General features: G+C 39.3%; 1 protein-coding gene across 1 annotated transcript; it reads left to right on the forward strand.

Annotated features, from left to right (window-relative positions):
- The first annotated feature begins 9802 nt into the window (after positions 1-9802).
- LOC135463161 (uncharacterized) lies at positions 9803-16089 on the forward strand. Its single transcript, XM_064740478.1, has 5 exons — positions 9803-9891; positions 11630-11698; positions 12372-12515; positions 13875-14186; positions 15734-16089. Exons 2-5 carry the CDS (start codon positions 11635-11637, stop codon positions 15772-15774), a joined length of 561 nt encoding a protein of 186 aa, XP_064596548.1. The 5' UTR covers positions 9803-9891; positions 11630-11634; the 3' UTR covers positions 15775-16089.
- Positions 16090-20869: the final 4780 nt, after the last annotated feature.

A 20869-nucleotide genomic window follows, 5' to 3' on the forward strand; every position in this document is an offset into this window, starting at 1 on the left:
TTCCTCGCTTGGCGTTCAGCATGAAGGGAATAGTTGACTGGTTGACCCGTATCAGTGTAATGGCTCGGGCAGTACGGCTTACTTGCCTTCGGTAAGTCGTCTCATTGAAGCAGCACTAGATAAAAGAGCGGTGGAAATCCGTCCTGCAACAAAGAGGCACATTACACGTACATGCACCCTAAGGATTCTTTCGTCGTCATATGACTGAAAAATTGTTGAGTACGACGCTAAACCCCAAGCACTCACTCAGTTAAATACAGGTCATCAGTCAGTTATAAGCTGGAGTGTCAATAGTTATATCCGAAACCAACACACTGATCCAGCACAGAGAATACCACAAGATCAATTAACATAAGTTAGCATTGGCTGTAACACATACTTGTTTAATCTGGCACAAAGACAATGACAGGATTTTCCATATACTTCACTTTCGCTGACGTATCACCCAAACACAACATGTGTTCTGATGTATTGAGTGTGGTGGGAGATGACACAACTTTCAGAAACCAATATGGTGGTATCCACTAAAGGATGTATTATTACATAGTTAGATGTTTACCGTTTGCCTACGTCAAAACTCCCCTAAGAGCTTTTTGTGCTTATGTGAAAGCGTTTTTCTTGAAGTTTACAAAGCACCAAATATGCACATTGGATAAGGAAAACTGGCAAAAAAGCTATCAAGGGATCGAACAGTTTGGGGTATGGCTATTCCCACTTCCACATCACGCAGTGTCAAGTGCAGGTCGTGGTAAGAATTCTTTCGATCAGCATGACCAAGGCGATTTTGTGTACTTAACAATATATTCTCAGGAGCAATATTACCCAACTAATAAAAAACACAGTTGAATCCCCCCCCCCCCCCCCCCGACTCCAAGCACTGCGCTGGGAGAGTGTAGGTAAATGTCAGGCAAAAAAAGTCCTCAAACATTCCTTGCTTACATAAAAAACTGCTATTAACAAAGTGAAAAATTATACTCGGTAATAATTCTACTGGAGCATCTTACAAAAATTCAGAACATGCTAAAACAACTAGTAACCTGAAAAATGAGCTGAGTTCAGAACCGTATATTAACATACACTCGCTCATTGTAAACAAACAAAATGGCCGACACGGGTGAGGAGAGAGTGAAGCCCACACAGACTTTACGCTTTTACACAGGATATACAAGATGTCAAGTCCTATAGAAGAGGTAACATGTCATTATGGTTTTGTCCTACCATAATACTCCTCGCCGTCGTATAGGAGAAATATTCTCGATTATGGTGTAAAACACCAATAAAATAAATAAATAAGTAACACCTTTAGGCAAGATCCTTTTTCGGGGCATGATTCCTTCATGATTAAAACAATACATGTAGCTTTGATTCCTGGTTTACGAAAAATCTTTGGCATGCTGATGTTACAAGCAAACAGTGCTGCCCTCGGATGTGCTGCGGCTGTGGTGCTTATCCAGTATATCTTTACAGTCCAAGCTTTCTGTGGACAGGGAAGGTCTGGGTTCAAATCCAACTGTATTGCAGTCTGTAGTCAAATAGTTGACTACGGAGATTCATTTTGACCTAAGTATGCAGACAGAAGATATTGGTTAATTACATGTACTTGGTAATAAATCAGTTGGTTTTATAATTTGCTTTTTTAAATATAGTAAATAAAAATAAATACAAACCCGAAGAGATGACAATAATTTGTACTATCATCATCAGCCATTTCGATGCACACATGTCCATGGACTTAAAGAAAAGTTCAAGTTAGGAATCTGACGGCAATTTAAGCACAGATCTATACCAGCATGAAACGCTGTAACAGTACAGCATTGTTCTTAAAAGGAGTGAGCGAGTGAGTGAGCGCTTGGGGTTTAACGTCTTACTTAACAATTTTTCAGTCATATGACGACGAAGGAATCCTTAGAGTGCATGTAATGTACCTCCTTGTTGCAGGGCGGATTTCCACTGTCCTTTTATCTACTGCTGCTTCAATGAGGCGTCTTACCGAAGGCAAGTAAGCCGCTCCGCCCGAGCCATTATACTGATACGGGTCAACCAGTCGTTGCACTATCCTCTTCATCCTAAACGCCAAGCGAGGAAGTTACAACTTCCTCTTTTAAGGTCTGTGCTATCGGGTCCAGACTCATTAAAAGGCAGAGATGGGCCTAAATATGAGTGAATGAATGAATTAATGAATGATTGATTGAATACGTTAATGCATTATTATTGTTTAGAGCAACGCTGGGAACATTTTAGCCATTACGTGTCCAAAAGGTAAACATGAAGGCAAACAGGAAAATTACAATGACAACGATGGCACGACCATTATAGTCAATATTATCATTACCACTGACAACAACAACAATCAATTAGCTTGTACGCTATGTACCCAGTGCAATCCCCGTATATCACCTCTAAATTCTCACAAGCCAGCACTCGCAGGTGCACTCGACTTCAGTTTCACGAAAAGTCATGTAAGTGTACCTATGTTGCAACGCTGTAGGATGCTTGGTGAATGTACGTCACGTGGCGACAAACCAATTGCATTGCGTCAAGCAGCATCTGGTCTAAATTACAATAAATCCTCAACAAGCTCAAAGTCAATTTTATAGTGTAGGCTACGTCTTTTGTATATTAAATGAATATTCTTTATTTATCTATTTAATAGAAATTTCACACCGTAGTGAAGAATATTTCACCTTTATGACGACCGCCAGCATTATAGTTGGAGGAAACAATGCAGACCGGGGGAAACCCATGACCATCGGCAGGTTGCTGTCAGACCTTCCCACGTACGGCCGGAGAGGAAGATGGATATTATATGATCTGGGCAGGTTATTTTATTATTTTTATAACTTCTACATTAGCGCTCCTGCCAAAACAACACACTTCACTTTTCATAGTACTATGTATTATGTTCTCAAATTACACATAAAATTAGCCTATTGCACTCTGGTCGAATGTGTTAAGTGTTAAGTGCAGCTTACGTCTGTGAGTTTCTCTACAGGTATTACAGCCTTATTTATCTTTCAAAGTGATTTACATTAGGAAATTAACATCGTACTACTTATTTGACGTTGGTCAGTGTTTCTAAATATAGAGGAAGGACAAAGATAATTCCTTGACATACCCCCCGCCCACGTGACATCAATGGTAAAGGAACGATCAGTTGTCGTCAGTACGCGTTTTGAAACCTTTTCATTGGCTGTCAACCAGGAAGAAAGAAGGACGCAAGTCTGAATGTTCTAGCCCTGACTGATTAGTAAGAGACAGGAGGGCTACATAATAAGGCCCACATCATAGAAAAACACATAGGTTTCTATTTTAAGTGAGAAGGTCTGCCACCAACCTGCGGGTGGTAGTGTGTTTTCCCCGAGCTCTGATCGATTTTCTACGATAATTCTAGCCGCCCTCTTTCAAGTGAAATAATTTTGAAGAACCGTATAAAAACAATCAAATGCATCAAATAAAAAAAACGATCAATGGGATGTTCAAACGAAAACAAACGCTCACATTTATTTACAGAAAGTGTGTCACAAAAATCACTATGTCAGAAAATTCACTGTCACAAAAATCACTATATGTCGCCGAAAGCCCTATATTTTGTTTGTTCGTAAGATCGTTGTACGTCATGTTTTTCCGAACATCACGTGACTGCCTTGACAAATGGAAATCATGAATCACTCTATCAGGTATAATAATATGAAATATTGTTTACAAAATACAGTACATATTTATATTGGTCTATTTTTGTTTTTCAGAGAGAATCGCTATACTTAGTGCAGTGGCTTGCGCCTTCTTTATCGCCATTGTCGTTGTGATCACTGTAATGTGGTGTCGCTCTCGGAGAAGAAGGTATCTTTTAGTTTTCTTCTTATTGTCCTAATTTGTTCAGTGCTAGAGTCTCAATCTTGTATATAGTGTTGCTAAACTCCATTCCCAGTCCCTTACAAGTGTCCTTTTTAACAGTCGCCACAATATGGGTGGATTATTGCGGAGGTGGCGTTAAACCATATACCTCCACTGTGCTATGTGTGTCCATTTATGGTACGATGAGATGGATGACTTCATTTTCTGTGTTATCCTCAACCTCAGTTGTGTTGAGGACACAATTTTTATCTTTTGTTTTGTAATATTTGTATCTGACTCCCCAAGAAGTGGTTTATTTCATTTCGCCTAACCTCATTCCCATTGCCGTTATTTTACCATTGTGACCCATTTTTCTGGTATTACGATGTCACTCCCAAAAGAAGTTGGTTATCGCATATTCCCTTTTGATGTTACATTAGTGCTATGGCAATGGTCTTCATTTAACATTCCGCCCTTTTTGTATGAAATCATTGCTTATGTCTTATTGCCTTGGTGACAATAAGCGGTCGACGAGGCTCGGGTGGCCATCTGCTCATTCGAACGCTCATTCGCACGCTTCGGAACATACCTGCGTCACAACACTCCAGCCTTAGACGACACCATTTTAAAGCAGGTGGTTTACACAGGTGTTCAGGCCAGAAAATCATCAACGTAGACGACAACAAACTCGCGCGAATTCATCAACAAGATAACATTTATCTCTTGTGTTTTCGCAAGAGTCAAATAATGAAATGAACAATTAAAGAACAAAAAAAATAAATAAATAAGTAAATAACAAAATCAGTAAAAACAGTATGTCGACTTTGCTGATATACCTTTTTTCGCGTTTTCGGGCGGAGGATTTCTCGACCTCAGATCTGGGACACGGCGATCTTCAGAGGCGATAAAACATGGAAAAATTCCACAATATCGTATCCGGAACTTTTCCCTTACATTTTCTACAACAACAGTTTCCCAGATTCAAAACAGGCGTAATGGAAATGGAGATAACTCATTGGTGTTGAATTTTATGTTAGCCTTTGGTTTTTTCCCTTTGTTTTCAGCACCAAAGAATGTTTTCACGCGTTTTTTTTCCCCCTTTCAACAATGTCAGCAAGAAAACTGTGTATATCAAAACTTGACAAATATATGAATTATCCTTATTCCTTGTGAGTATAGGATGATTCTATCATGTCACCTGAAACATTGCTGTTGACGATATCTGGATAGGCTTATAGGTCCGACTTAGCCAAAACTGCCCCAGGTATGTCGCTAAGGATACACTGGTAAAGCTTGTCTACTCGTGGCAGTAATATTACGTGAGTGGAGAGTGTTATGTATGACTATTTAACGTTTTCATGTACTTTTAGTCTGCGGACCTTTGTGTTATATGTTATAAGCATAACAGGCCCTGTTATATATGTACAGCGCGGACCTGGCCGAAAGCACCTTGTTCAATGCTCTGTTTATTTAACTGGCTGTTCATTGGCTGTTAATTCTGTGTCTAAGAATAGTTGAATCCACCTGGAGCGTATATAAGCCGTGTTTTCTGCGCAGAGAGGAGGATTTTTTGCTGCATCCACTGGGAGCCAGGAGAGTGTGAGACGCTCTCGTATCGAGTCCATTATTTTGATATGAGCTGGTGATGCCAGTTTCATTTGGGAGGACAGTTTTTTATGCCGGCACCGTTTGTGTACCACAGTAGTACTGATGTCTGGTTTATGTGAATTTCTGCGGAAGTCACGTTTATTGGTGTTCGGATCTTTATTATGATTATACAGTGTGGACTGTGTAATTTGTTTAACACGCTGACCTCACCTGACCGACAAGGTCGTCAAGGACTCTAAACTGAAGTTTTCAGTTTTGCAAAGGACGTTCGTTCTGCCACAAGGTGACATTACTCTACGTCTCTGAACGGCTCGTTTGTGAGTTTCTGCGGGAGCTGACTGTTCTAAAAGTGGATTATACCTCCATGTCTGTGTTTACCCTGTGTTGTGCTCTGCGGGTGTGACGTCATTCAAAGGCCTGACTGTTCCAGTTCTGTGTAACCTGTGTACTGTGTTCGTGTTCGCTAACCTGGCGAAGTACCTGACTGGGACAATTTGTGACTTGTGTGAACTGTGTGTTTATCCCATGGTCTTTACGTTGGATTTCCTGGAATACATTCCTTGGGATGCAAAGGTGAACTGGAAACTTGTAAAGACCGGTAATACTGATGTGTATGTTTTTTTTATGTTGTTTTTGTTGAACTGTCTGTTAAACTGTACGTCTCATTTTATATATAAAGCATTGTTTACATTGAAATATTGAGTCACTGAGTCTGTTTTCTGTTGCCGTTTTCAATACCGTAACAAGAGTCTTGGGCTATTTCCCCTTTGACCTTTTACAACGCAGTCAGTACACATGTTATTTTTGACCTGCCACTCTCGATTCATGCAAAACATTGTTGTGTAAATTTGGTAAGGTATGTATGCGTGCGTGTATGTATGTATCCTTGGGTTTTGGCGTCATGCTTAGCAGTTTTGTCAGATAGAATCATTAGGTGTGTGCCCATATAGGCCTACTGTGTGTGCTTGTGGCAGGGCCAGTTCATGTTGCCAAAATGCTAATCTACAAATTGTGGTGAGGTATTCATTGTCGATCCCATCATGTACCGTTTATTCTGACGCACACAAGACAATGTTGATATATAGAGCCTAAGTGGATGTATATATATATATATATATGGCTAACTTTTCCCGTATGACATACGTAAAGTTGGATGCGTTGTGCATCTTTGTCTATGCGATTACAGTTTGTGGGTTAGCGTATCATTCATGGACTACAAGAGAAAATTAACAAGACCACTTGGACACGAGTCGCTATTCCACTCAAAAAGGTCACTTTATTGATTTTTGGTGAGATCTTGTAGGAATGTGAAACACTTCAGGACGGTGTTAGGCCACGGTAATTCATTCTACTCTTTACCGTTTTTTTCTGTGCAAAACAGAAATATCAAAAATGCCAGTTCTTTGATCTACTGTGGATTTACAGGGCACCATAGAGAACTAGGCGTGTCGAAAAACATTTCGCATGCTATCAAGTTTGTAGCTGTATATCTAACATGACCAAACTCTATCAGCTTTTCATATGATTTCATTTTTGACAACGCAGCAACAACAACGTCAAAACGTTTTTAAAATTGGCCGTGGATTATACATATATCTAATCGTTAAGTAACAACTTACTTAGAGATTGTCTCCTGACAATTTTCATTATTGCCTTTTATATGTTGTATATCTTTTACTGAACAAATTATCTAATCAGTATATGCATTCATTGGTTGAAAGGAACACGCGTTTTTCTGGCCAAATCGGTTTCAAATTTCACGGTTTTTTTTTAAAAACGGACATTTTCTGTGTCATCTTCATTACCACAGGGTACAATAAATGCACTACACGATAAGTATATACGCACAGATAGCTGCTGCCAAATCGTCTTTTCGCTGACGGAATCCTTACCACGCTCTCTGGTCACGGATGATTGCTGGTCACCTTAAAAAAATCAACTGACTGAAAACCACACAATATGACGTTAATTATTTATGAAAAGCTTTACATAAACTGTTGTACATTATTTTTGGAATAATAATAATATTTATCTTAGGAATACGTTATTTCAAAATATAGTCTTTCTGTTCAGTCTGTGGTTTTAACATCGTGTTGCTATACAGAATCAGTGTACACATTTTCAACTTTCTAGAGCAAGACGTTTTAATTGCAGTTTTGTTGGAATGTTAGACACGAGTCTTTAGACGTTTCCTAAATGTGGGCCCTGGTACCCATGTCGAGCACGCATGCCCGGCTAGCGTTACAAACAAAGCCCACGTGGCTAAATTAGAAAGGATTGAAATCGTCTTCAGTTTGGATAACTCAGCACATTTCATGTATTTTAGGTAAAGTTTTGTGACACATTAAAATGTAAGAAATATTTTAAATTAAAAACTTAGATAAGTGCACAAAAAGCCTGCAATGTTGTGGTGTGCGCATATATGTCTTCCTCAATAACCGATTGTGCTGCGGCGTACTGATGTAGACTTGAAAGCGATAAGTGACTTATTCTGTTCCCATTATGAGAGGCCTAATTATTTCCGCATCTATAATATATACTATACATCTGTCTCACTCGATGAACAAGACAAAAATGACATATATACATATATCTTCTTTATTACTCCATATACTTATCCATATTTATACATATAAATGTTACCGATATTATGTAGTGACTTAAATACACACTTATGTACAAGAAACGTCAAATCAGTGTTAATCCGTTGTAGAAGTGGCAGACGATGTCTTCAGATGTATCATGTCAATTCGCCTTGTTGTCAGATATTTCAAAGACCTTAATAATGATACAGTAATAATTATTTTAAGGTTATGATGTTAACATCATTACTGAATGGTGTTATAGTGCTAACGTCACGATGTTAGTGCAATAACGTCACTGTGTCAGTGCTTTTGTCATGGAGTTAGTGCTAACGTCAAGGTGTTAGTGCCAGTGTCACAGTATTAATGCTAACGCCACGGTATTAGTGCTATAATATCAAGGTGTTAGTGCTAACGTCATGGTATTAGTGTTATAATGTCATGGTGTTAGTGCTAACGTCACGGTATCACTGCTGCTATGTCACGGTGTTATTGCGTAACTTATGGTGTTAGTGCCACAATTACCGTGCTATACTGCTGTAATCGATGTCCATATTACTGTTAACATTTTGGTGTGATTCCTAAAATATCAGTGTCAGTGATAAAACTGCTGCTGTTGCTCTTTCAATAACTGCTATGGCTGCTGAGTTAGGCCAAAAATTTAAATATAAAATATGACTCAATACCAGAATTAGCTAATACACTTTCGAACAACTGACCCTGGTAATAAAATTTTCATATCCTTGCTGAATATTTCATCTAATATCAGTGGCATTTTTGAAATTTCTGTTTCTAGTCCTGACATGTTTTGATAGTGTCCAGTGCAAATACATACATGTATATTTATGTCAGAGGTAAGATTACCGTCGCTGAGTTGAACTGTCTGTGTCAGAGTTAAAAATTTGTTGTCGGTGTCCAGTGCTAATATATTAATGCTAGTACTAAAATTCGTATTTTTTGTGCTAGCATGTTATAGAGATGATAGTCCGGAATATCAACTTTTGCAGGGAAACTTTGATGCCGCGAGGAGACCAATAAGAAATTGTTACACATAAAACTCTCTCTGTATATTACGTTATATATATACCGAATGTTGATACCCAAGTTTTCACTGTACGAGTACCCGTGTGTTTCACTCAGAAGTGTGGTTTTGTTTAAAAAAAGTATTAGGTCTAAATTAATGAGTCTTAAAAAATAACATACGGTGCCGCGATAAAGCTGAAATAGTGCTGCTTTTTACCGTGTGGTCATAACTATCTTGCTGTTTTATATTTCATTATAAACCTCATTTACATTTTTATTCTAGTGATATTGTTTGAATAAATTTTTTTCTTGTTCCATTTCTTTTCCTTACATTTCAGCCAAAGAGATCTTACAGCAGTCACGGCAGTGTTATTTGATTGTTTTTACAGCACCACCGACATATTTTGCGAAATGTTACACTCGGCAAGTATTCGCTCTTAAAGGGAAAAATTAGGCCAATTTTTGGTTTACCACGGTTAAGGTTTTATTCTAACTGTCCATGTAAATGCCTAAAAAAGTAGCAACGCATACGTCCCTAGCACCATGGCTTTAGCAGGCATAGGTAAATATAATTGCAGTGATGAAGGTTTAAGCCATTCTAACGACTACTTCGTCGTCTTATGACTGTCAAAAAAGGCACGACGTTAAATCCCAAGCACTCGTTCACTCCTTGACAACCATGACATGCATGTGTTATACTATGTCGTTCACTGTCCCAGCTCCGCCCTTGACCTTAACTTTGTCCGTGGTAAAATAAACAAATGTTGGTAAGAGAAAATTGTATAATCTGACCCAAGCGCTAAGTGCATGTCTCACTCGTAACGGAGGGAATCCACGTATTGAGGTAGGGATAAGTTTTTATATTTTGCTTGCCGTCTTCTTTTAAATAGGACAAACATTAACAAATTCGAACAATGAACATACCAGTGAAATATGTAGACATTAACCAGCCACTTTTTATTCACAAAGATGGTTGATTTACCTGATTTACACTGCCAGTTGAATGTCTTTGCCATGTAGGGGAAGAAAAACCAATTCGCTCCTTTTCAAGGAAAAAATAACTTTGCTATTGAACTGTGGCACATAGCTGTGCACAGTAAAGTCAATAGAGGTTAAGATACTCGTCAACGGGATACGAGTACGACGTGCACGCGAGCCAGGCGGACTCGTGTCGTTGCGCTGGAAACTTGTTAAGCTACTCGAATCACATGAGTTGCGCCCACCAAGTAAATAAGATCAATGCTGTATTTTCATGAAGTCATCGATGACATAGACCAAGAAAAACGCATAGCAGAGGGCTGTTTACAGGATTACAGCATGGACTGAGCTTGAAAACTGCGGCACGAAAGCACACTGTCATATGCATAAAATGCATGCAGCTGACAAATCACGTTTTCTCGGCTTAATTTCTGAATTTGTTTATTTCACATTCAAACAGATTAAATCTATAAAATATAGACTCGGAAACTCGGAAATAAGAAATGCACAGCTCGTAAAAAAACGAGCAGATGGTGCGACCAAGATTTGACAAGCGTGACGTCATACACAGATAACGATGATGTCAGTCGTTACTTGTAGGTCGTCCACGAGTATCTTATGCCCTGTATTATTCGTGTTTTAAAACAGCTATTCCTTGTGGAAGATATAAGCAAGAAGGGAACTTTTCTTTTACCGGTTGCATTTTGGGCAAATCATGATTTGCCAATTTGAAAGCTCCATGCACCCCTGTTTCTCCATCCCATATACCGGACTGCCCTTCATATACATGTATGTGGGAAATTCTTGAGGTGAAGTGAGCGTCAGGGGCACAACGCTGGTCACCTATAAACACCTAAAAACACTGACATATTTAAAGAATCTTTTCATTTACTTCCCTGTGTATGCACTAAGAAAAATATTTGGGCCCACTGATGAAAAAAATCTGAGTTACACAATTGAGCTAATGCAAATCTGAAAACTGAGTCATATGACCAGATCAGCGGCGTAGTGAAAACTCATCTGGTTATATTGTTGACTCACTTAGTTAACTCAGTTACATAACTCAGATTTTTTAGCCACTTGACTCAGACTTCTCTCTCAGAGCAGGTACGGACTGCTTTATTGATAGCAACTGTGAAATCCTAGAGGAAATAAATCTGTAAGTCCACAGTTCAATTTGTTTGTATATCAGTTCATACCAGTGTTTCATTAATTAAGTAATTTATTTATTTATTTATTAGTGTTTTACGCCTTACTCAAGAATAGTTCACATGTATGGTGGCGGCCAGCATTACTCTGGGCGGAAACCGGGCAGAGCCTGGGAAAAAGACCTTTCAGGGGCTGGGCAGTGTTTAATGGCCTGTCAGCGGATTATATTTCAGTGTTTTGTTGACATGAACTGTGTATGAGTGTTTAAATTCTGACTTAGGCTTGAGGAACATCGTTTAATGCCATAGCCCTGGTACATAAAACCAGCACCTGAAAATACATATTTCAACACTTCACTAAAATGTTTACATCAATTTGGAAGCAAATACATTGTACCAGTAAGAATGCGTGTCATCGTGTTGCAACTGTAAAACAAAACATTTTCTCTTTTCCAGAAACAATGTCAATGGGCCGCCCGCTACAAGAGTTGCTTGTACTAGGCCTCGTTTTTGCAGAATCTTTGGGTATGTCTACACAGTATAGACTATTTTCAGTATCTCTAAAAGCAGTGAAACCATTGATCGTTGTTATCTGGTATCGTGCATTTCTTGAAATTCAGTCATTTAACACCCTATAAACCAAACTGCGTTTTTAAGTGCGCATGTCATATCCATACTACTCTTCCAAACAGTAGTCAGTTTACATATAAGGCCAAATTGTATACCTTCTTCGACTGGAATTGCCATTTGGGCTAATTTATTGATTTATTTGATTGGTTTTTTTTTACACAATACTCAAGAATATTTCACTTATACGACTCTGGCCAGCATTATGGTGGAAGGAAACCGGGCAGAGCCGGGTAAGACCAATAACCATCCGCAGATTTTGCTGGCCGTCCTTCCAACGAACGGCCTGAGAGGATGCCAGCATGAGCTGGACTTAAACTCACAACAACCACATTGGTAGGCGGCTCCTCAGTCATTGTGCTTTGCTGACAGAACATAATTTCAAGGACGAACAGACTCGACCATGCTAGAAGTTTTTTTTCCGTTTAACAACTACGGCAAAATCAAGTATTATGGACGCGATGGTTTGCGATAGCCCTCCACCTAATTACACCCAAGCCTCCGCGAACTCGCAAGACTCCCGAAATGTTGATATGACTTATTAATGAATGTCGTATTTTACCGCCTTCAGCTGCGCCTGTGAGCCAGCAGTGCACGAGTAACGCCGACTGCTCGGACCCAAACTCCTCCTGCCGACCCCACCGATGTGACTGGAAGATATGCCAGTGTAATGTACACTATGTCATCAACCGCCAAACAGACATGTGTGAGAAAGGTATGTTCACTGTCATCTTACATAACTGTGAACGCTAATTGCCGTGGACTATTTTGGTGTCTCCTTTCATTGCTTGGAACGGAACCGAGAGTTTTTTATACTCTTTTTGGCCAGTAGAAAAAATGAATTTTCCAGATTTAGTAGCCAATGATAAATTATTATTTCAAATATTGGCCAAGTCGGGAATGTCCCCGCGTTAGAAGAATGGCATCTATTGGCCAAATTGGGAATATCCCCGCGTTAAAAGAATAGCATCGATTGGCCAAGTCGGGAAAATCCCGGCGTTAGAAGGATAGCATCTATTAGCCAAGTCGGGAATATCCTCTTGTTAGAAGAATAGCATTTATTGGCCATGTTGGGAATATCCCCTTGTCAGAAGGATAGCATCTTTTAGCCATGTCGGGAATATCCTCTTGTTAGAAGAATGGCATCTTTTGGCCAAGTCGGGAATATCCCTGCGTTGGAAAAATAGCATTGATTAACCAAGAAGAGAATATCCCCGCGTTAGAAGAATAGCATTTTATCCACTTTTTCAATGTCAAAATACAGAACATTCTTTAGTTTCCTGTCCTAGTGTCAAAAACTCCAGTTTTCTGCCACAGTGCCATATACGTCACGTAAAATATTTCAACGACTGCAGTTCTCGGGCACACTGCTATACCTCTCAAACTGTGAACAAGATCAACTGTCAACAGTCACTTTCTTCTGTCACACAGGAAATTTTTGTAGAGAAATCTTGAACAAAGATAAGGTCACTGGCTTCAGTGTGATGAGTCGGGTAGTGGTATCTGGAAGACATGTCTCACGACCTTTGCACTTTTTTATTAATTGATACATAAAAGTCTTGAATTCAGTAGGTTTTTGAAGTCACTGGCCAAAGGCGGTGGTTTTACCCAGGCAGATGTTTGGTTGACTAAGGGCTTTGAACCGCTACACACCGGCGTTTGTAGTGTAGTCCGGTACCGCTCAACCTTATTTTGTACTAACTCAAATTCCAAGAATGCGTTGAACATGTTAAAACATGTAAAATAGTTTACATGTATAACTTGTATATAAATCATAAAAGCAAATCTAACAAGCAAACAAACTCAAATCCTTGTATTTGTAGAAATAAACAACATGAACTGGTATTATTAGTGCAGGAACAATGTTTCGGCCGGCGTGTTGCTTGTATCAATGGTCATCTCTACATCATGTGTATATTTGCACACGGCCCTCAGTTAACAGCGGGATGGAATATCTTACATAGGTAATGAAGTAAATATATACCGCATGATGGCAAAGAAGTACAAACAAAACCTTCGAGCAATAAATCACCTATGTGACTAAGGAATTCAATTTTATTTTGTTCACCTCCAGCCAGTGTTATTGGTGACCCGTGTAACAAAACGAAGGACTGTTTGCCCAGGCATTCCATCTGCTCTGCCAACCACACCTGTGAGTGCGAGATCAATTTTCTCTCCACTACAGACTTGTTTTGGTGTGTAAGTACCGCCCAAGTTGCACTCGGTGACCTTTGCAACAAATCCAATAATTGCGGCATCGGAGCGGAGTGCAAGTCTGGAACGTGTAGCTGTAAGCTATGGCATGGAGCGTGGACAGAGGATGAAAAGTGGGCGGGGTTACCGCAGTCCAAGTACACACAATGCCAGAACAAGAACTATACTCTCAGTAAGTTGTCCCGGTAAATGGTACATAGAAATCATTGATAAACTGATACTTTACTTTAATGGAATGTCATTTGTATTTCAAGGTATTTCAAGGAGATTTTGCGATAAATTTGACGATCTTCTGTATATTGCAGGGAGGAGTTGGGGTGTTATGTGCTTGTACAACTTGGTATGTACATGTACAGCTTGATATGCACATGTACAGCTTGATGTGTACGTGCGTGTAGAGCTTAATACGTACATGTACTGCTTGATATGTGCATTTACAGATTGATATGTACATGTACACCTTGATATGTACATGCACAGCTTGATATGTACACGTACAGATTGATATGTACACGTACAGCTTGATATGTACACGTACAGCTTGATATGTGCATGTACAGTTTGAGGTGTACACGTACAGCTTGATATGTGCATTTACAGCTTGATATGTACATGTGCAGATTGATGTGTACATGCACAGCCTAATATGTCCATGTACAGCTTGATGTGTACATTTACAGCTTGATATGTACATGTACAGCTTAATATATGTACATGTACAGCTTGATATGTACATGTACAGCTTGATATAAACATGGACAGCTTGATGTGTACATGCACAGACTAATATGTATATGCACAGCTTGATATGTGTATGTACAGCTTGATATATACATGTACAGCTTGACATGTACATGTGGGCTTGAAATCTGCATGCACAGCTTGATATGTACAATATACAGTTTGATATGTACAAGTACAGCTTGACCCCGTGTAGCAAGGGGAGCAGCTTTCCGGTGTTTACACTAGCAGTGGCTTGCGGAATATTCTCCTAACCTCAGTTAGCACAGTACTCCTTTCTGGATCATGAGATCCAAGTTCAAATTCAGCAGTTCCTCACAACCTTTAAACTGTTACATTTTAGTAACGGTCGGCATAATGCCATTATACATGTAGTGACTATTGTGTCAAGCCCACCTACCAGGAGCGTGAATACCTGTATAGTGAGGTTTATATCTCAGCTGGGTGGATGAGACACTTGAGCTTTGTCTACTGAGGCACGCCATGTTTATACCCCACAGCTACAAACTGGTGTGAGGGAAATTTCATCGGTGTGAGAGAAATTTCACCGGTGTGAGGGAAATTTCATCGGTGTAAGGGAAATTTTACTTGTACATATACTGTCCTCCAATAAACTCCAGCGCGGCGCATTGACCCAGGAGCCTGTCCCCAATGCAGTCGCTGTGAGTTCAAGTGCAACTCACGCTGGATTCTTCCTCTGTCGTACGTGGGAAAGTCTTCCAGCAACCTGCAGGTGGTCGTGGGTTTCCTCCCGTGCTTTAGCATAAGTGAAATAATTAAATAACTCATGCGGTAAATGTTCCATGGCTGTTGCAAATTATGTTGTGGTCATTAAGACATTTTGGTAGATCTTTTTTTATGGCAAACAGTATATTGCTAACATCATGATCATCACCAATTCCACGGGATAAAGAAAAAAATACCACCGCATTTTAATTACATCATGTGTTGTGATATTCTATTTCTTTTCTTCTTCAGGCGAATGTAACGGAGTAATATTTGTGCCTCCCATTGGGTAAAATCACCATACTGTGCCATTGTGTGCCTTCGTTTCCCACATTTTTTTTGGTAAATTTTACAAATTCTGGTCATGAATTTTATGAATACAATACAACCGTTAAATGAAAATCTCGGTTGAAATACAACTTTCTTATTGGCGTTATCAAGCTTTATTTGACTCCACGGGGCACCGTAAGAAAGGCTTATCACGTGGTCACATTCTGAGTAAAATAGCAGGCAACGGACAAGAGCATTTAAATACTCTCCGGGAGTGCTGTCAATCATTATGAAAGTAACCATTCAGGCAAGAATAATTCTACCAAAGATGGTCGTAATTAAAGTGAACATAAAGTCCGCTATTGTATATACATAGAAAAAAATGAGTGAGTGAGTGAGTGCTTGGGGTTTAACGTCGTACTCAACAAGTTTTTAGTCATATGAAACGACGAAAGAATCATTAGGGTGCATGTACGTGTAATGTGCCTCCTTGTTGCAGGACGGATTTCCACTGCTCTTTTATTTAGTGCTGCTTCACTGAGACGACTTACCGAAGGCAAGTAAGCCGCCTCGCCAGAGCCATTATACGGGTCAACCAGTCGTTACACTATCCCCTTCATGCTGAACGCCAAGCGAGGAAGTTACAACTTCCTCTTTTAAAGTCTTAGGTGTGACTCGATCAAGGATTGATCCTGGATCTACCGGTCCCGAAGCGGACGCTCTACCAACTGTTCTATCCGTGCCGGTAGAAAAAATGACATACGACAGAGTTATCCGAGAAAAGTATATAAAGCAGTCTAGAAATTTTTGAAAGTCGAGAGGATGAAGTTCAGCAACGGGGTTATGGCACTAACGAACAATTCTCTCCGAGTGGCCATGTTGTAGAAGGCCTTATAAACTTGGCCAATGACTAGAGTGGCAAAGTGTCACGTGGCTGTTGCGTCAAAAACCCTATTACCTCTCGATTGTCAGTGTGGTTTCTTATAGTGGATAGACAGATAACGATGCAATAAATCGGATTTTGCGGTTAGTTAAAGTGTTAAACTTGTGCATTTTGGACTGCACATTTATGAAAAGGGAACTGAGAACGGCTGCCCGTGTCACAATGCGTACATGTTGGTCAGGAGACTTGTCAGGGAAGCTGGCAAGGAAACTGCCTCGGTAGGGTCAGTGCTTGAACAAAAAATGACTTTGCATTATTTTTCCGTAGCAAGGTCAGATGATTTATTACGAAAGTGCCTTCCCAAAATCTAAATGAAAGGGCCTGTTATCAATCAGAAAGCCCTTCTATGTTCGGTAAATTCCCTCAAGTTGGTACAGCAAGCTGGGTCAAATGCTTACACCCATGCAGGACGAGGACGAGCCGGACCGCTAAAATACGATGCTTGTGTCCACGGACATTGCCCTGACCGAGCGCCAAACCAACAGAAACACCAGTTCTTTGAACACGAAACAGAGCTGATACTCTTTGCTTGAATACCAGGCGTTTTTGTTTGTATTTTCTCATTTTTAAATCTTTTAATGCCGATGGTAGGGGAGAGCTCTTTGTTTATTGATGTCACTCTAGATAGCTCTAGATAATATTTTTAGAATATTTCTGGAAAATACTCTTAGAACATTTCAATAACCTACGGATGGGTGAGCGTGTTTATCCCGTGCTCTCCTCGGTTTCCTCCCACCATTACGCTTGCCGCCGTTATATAAGTGAAGTTGAGTACGGCGCAAAACATCAATAAATAAATCAATAAATCACTAAAAAAATTATAGTTTCAAAATGATTTGTCTTGAGATCAGCATTGAACATATCAGTTTAAGCGGCAATGATGGGAAATTTCCCCGGGTTCTGAAAGACTTTCTCCCACTATAATGCTGGCCCCCGTTGTATAAGTGAAATATTCTTGAGTTCAGCGAAAACATTACTCAAATAAATAAATAAATAAAACACCAATGAAAAAATAAACAAATGACAGTGGGAAAATGTCCACAAGCATTAGCGGTGAAATTCGGCTAACTGTCTGTTTACATCAGGTTTTATTCTAAGTAAGTATGTATCTGGCTAATAAGTAACACAATACACGCCCATTGGCACCTTGGTTTAAACAGAATTAAGTAAGGAAGTGCAATGTTGATAACTGCAAATCATTACACATCACTAGTCCACAATACCCAAAATATTGTGTTCACATCACATTTAACATATAATCACATTAACACAAAAGCCACAGAGATGTCTACCCGCTCAATATTTATTTATCTATATGATCGATGTTTTATGATGTACTCACGGATACTTCACGTATATGACGGTGGCCAACATCATGGTGAGAGAAAACTGGGCACAGCGCCGGGGGAACGCCTGAGCCATCCCCTGTCCCGCATTATGGTATTCAATGGTATTTCGGTCACAAATGCACTGTTACAAAACTTTGTAAGCCATATTTTTATCGTCAAAGACGTTATCTGGGTTCTACTTCCAAAAGGTACGTTATTTAAGAAAAAAGGAGTGATTTACGAAGTTTTGTTCAAGTGGCCAATATTCTTTTACATGCTACTTCGCTCGAACGCAATACCTAAGACACCGAACATGACACAATACCTCGTCAAACAGTTTATTGACACCAGATCGACCAGAGCTTGGCCTATACGTTAGTCGGGAAGGTGTGTCGATTTTAAACAGGTTATACCTAATTTTTTTTTTTGGCTAACAAATTAATCAGGGCAAAACACAGTAGAATTTTTTATGATTTTGGAGTAACTCTTTTCCTATATATCAGACTTGTTGTGCACGTGTTACTGTTTGTGTTAAAGTTTGTAAAAATCTGTATAAAGCAGGTCGCATTATGACACGTTATGACCCAAGTATTTACTTTTCATAAACTGCATGTATGCCAGCGTCATCTGTGCACATGTTAATGTTTAAAGTATGTAAAGAAGTTCTTAAGATTTATAATGCGGATCGCAACATACCTTTTCCGAACTTCTGAATTATTTCAACACTATAAGTAGCACAGGTACAAGTCTGACATTTAACAAAAGTCAATAAACTGAGTTACTCCTAGTCAATGACGTTAAACCCAACTCACTCCCAAATAGAGTTACGTTGCTCTAGTTGTAAGCAAGAATAACGGAGTGGGGGTTTCCACGTGATAGCAGTCCCTCAATCTATAGAGTATATGTGTATTTTTAAAGACTATTGAAAATTTTACACATACTCAAGATTGGAACATATATAATGATTTGTCATTTCACATCCTCCGTGGGGAGCGGGAATATCACAATGTTGAATTCTGTAACTTAAAACTTTTGTGTTTTAAAACACATTTTAATCGTATAGATTTGAGAACGCGCTGATTTCCGCCATGCTTTAAGCACCGGGAAGAATGTACATATACCTGAATATATTACACACCTGACAGGATGCGAGATAGAATCAGTAATGTCGCAAACGGTTTTGCGTGACGACGTTGACGACGTCACTGGATGTAAAGTCAATCCTTGCTGAAAGTTACGTGACTTGATTACATCCACTGACAGGATGGAAGATGGAACAAGTAATGTCGCAAACGGTTTTGCGTGACGACGTTGACGACGTTACTGGATGTAAATTCAATGGCTGCTGGACGTTATATCACTTGATTTCATCCAATGAAAGGCAGAGAAACTTATACCAGATATAATAAAGGGTATTATGTCATATTCTTATCTTTCTGTATTCACAGGGCTGGGTGCTAAGCCACGCAACATGAAAACATAAGACTTTAGACCTTGTTTGTGTTGATAGTGTACTGTTTGTAGCCTGTGTGTATTTGTACAAGAACAACGAAGGTAAGAAAAGAAGTCCCATTCTTATCTCTGCACACATGTCTCTTCCGTCATAAACATTAATGGAACAAACACTGTTAAAACTCACAACGCAAATATAAAAAATCACTTCTTAGGGACGCTGGTATGCACTTGTAGATACTTATGCTCACTATGGTGTGTACAAACTATGTCAGTCGTGCCAACAATCCTATGTAACTTGTCAAATTACAAAGATAAACATTAAATCGACATGATATAAATTGCTTTGCACTTTATTTTTCTTGCAGTGGCTTGTAAACCAGACGGAGTTATAGTCGTTTGTACCCAGAGCTTATTTTCAAACCTCTGATCAGCTAAGTTTTAGATATCTGTGCATGAAATTTAAAATTTCTATTTACATTTTTATATATTAATTTCTTTTTTTTTATTTTATCATTTATTTATTTATTTCATATAGCATCAGTGTTTAGCGTCATGCCCAAGAATATTTAACTGATATGCAGTGGTAAGCTTTATGGGTGGAAGAAACCACCGCCCGCCACCAGGTATACTTGAAAACTATTTTGGCTTAAGGCATCAGCTTAAAAAGCATACGTTGCGATGTACAGTGATTCAGGCCTGATTTGTTCCGCACTTAAACGTTACTTTCAGTTAAATCTTCAGTTAGGAAGAGAGTGAAAAGAACAAAACTGGCCAGTGTTGTTCACAGATTTTATGATAGTGATATAGAAATAGTTTTAAAACAGCAAAACTTCGACTGGATTTGCGTTGATCGAATTTTTTTTGTTTTAGCGAAAAATCTCTGGTATAGCCTCTTTGATGCTGCGGTTTAATTTTTATTTTATGGAAGACATTCATTTTATTTATTTATCTATTTGATTGGTGTTTTACGCCATACTAAAGAATATTTCACTTATACGGCGGCGCCAATATTATAGTGGGAGAAAACCCGGCAGAAACCCACGACCATCCGCAGGTTGCTGTCAAAGTTTCTCACGCACAGCCGGAGTGAGATATTTATGAAGCAACCTAACACTATTTGATGATTACATACGAGAAAAATCCTTTTACATACATGTAGGCTTACTCCAGAATAGTTCACTTTAATACAGTGTACATGATGGTCAACCTGCGGATGGTCGTGGGCGTAAAGGAAGCCGGGCAGGGAAAGAAACCTATACAACCCTACGGCAGGAACCGATTCCTCACAAACCATGCATACACAATTAATTAGCTGTAGGTCATAAAATTTATCACCGGTATACACAGTCCATGAGCCAAAGTCCAAAATTTCATGTATTGCCCCCCTCCCTC

This window comes from Liolophura sinensis, chromosome 2 (assembly GCF_032854445.1).
Source record: "Liolophura sinensis isolate JHLJ2023 chromosome 2, CUHK_Ljap_v2, whole genome shotgun sequence".
Classification (NCBI taxonomy): Eukaryota; Metazoa; Mollusca; class Polyplacophora; order Chitonida; family Chitonidae; genus Liolophura; species Liolophura sinensis.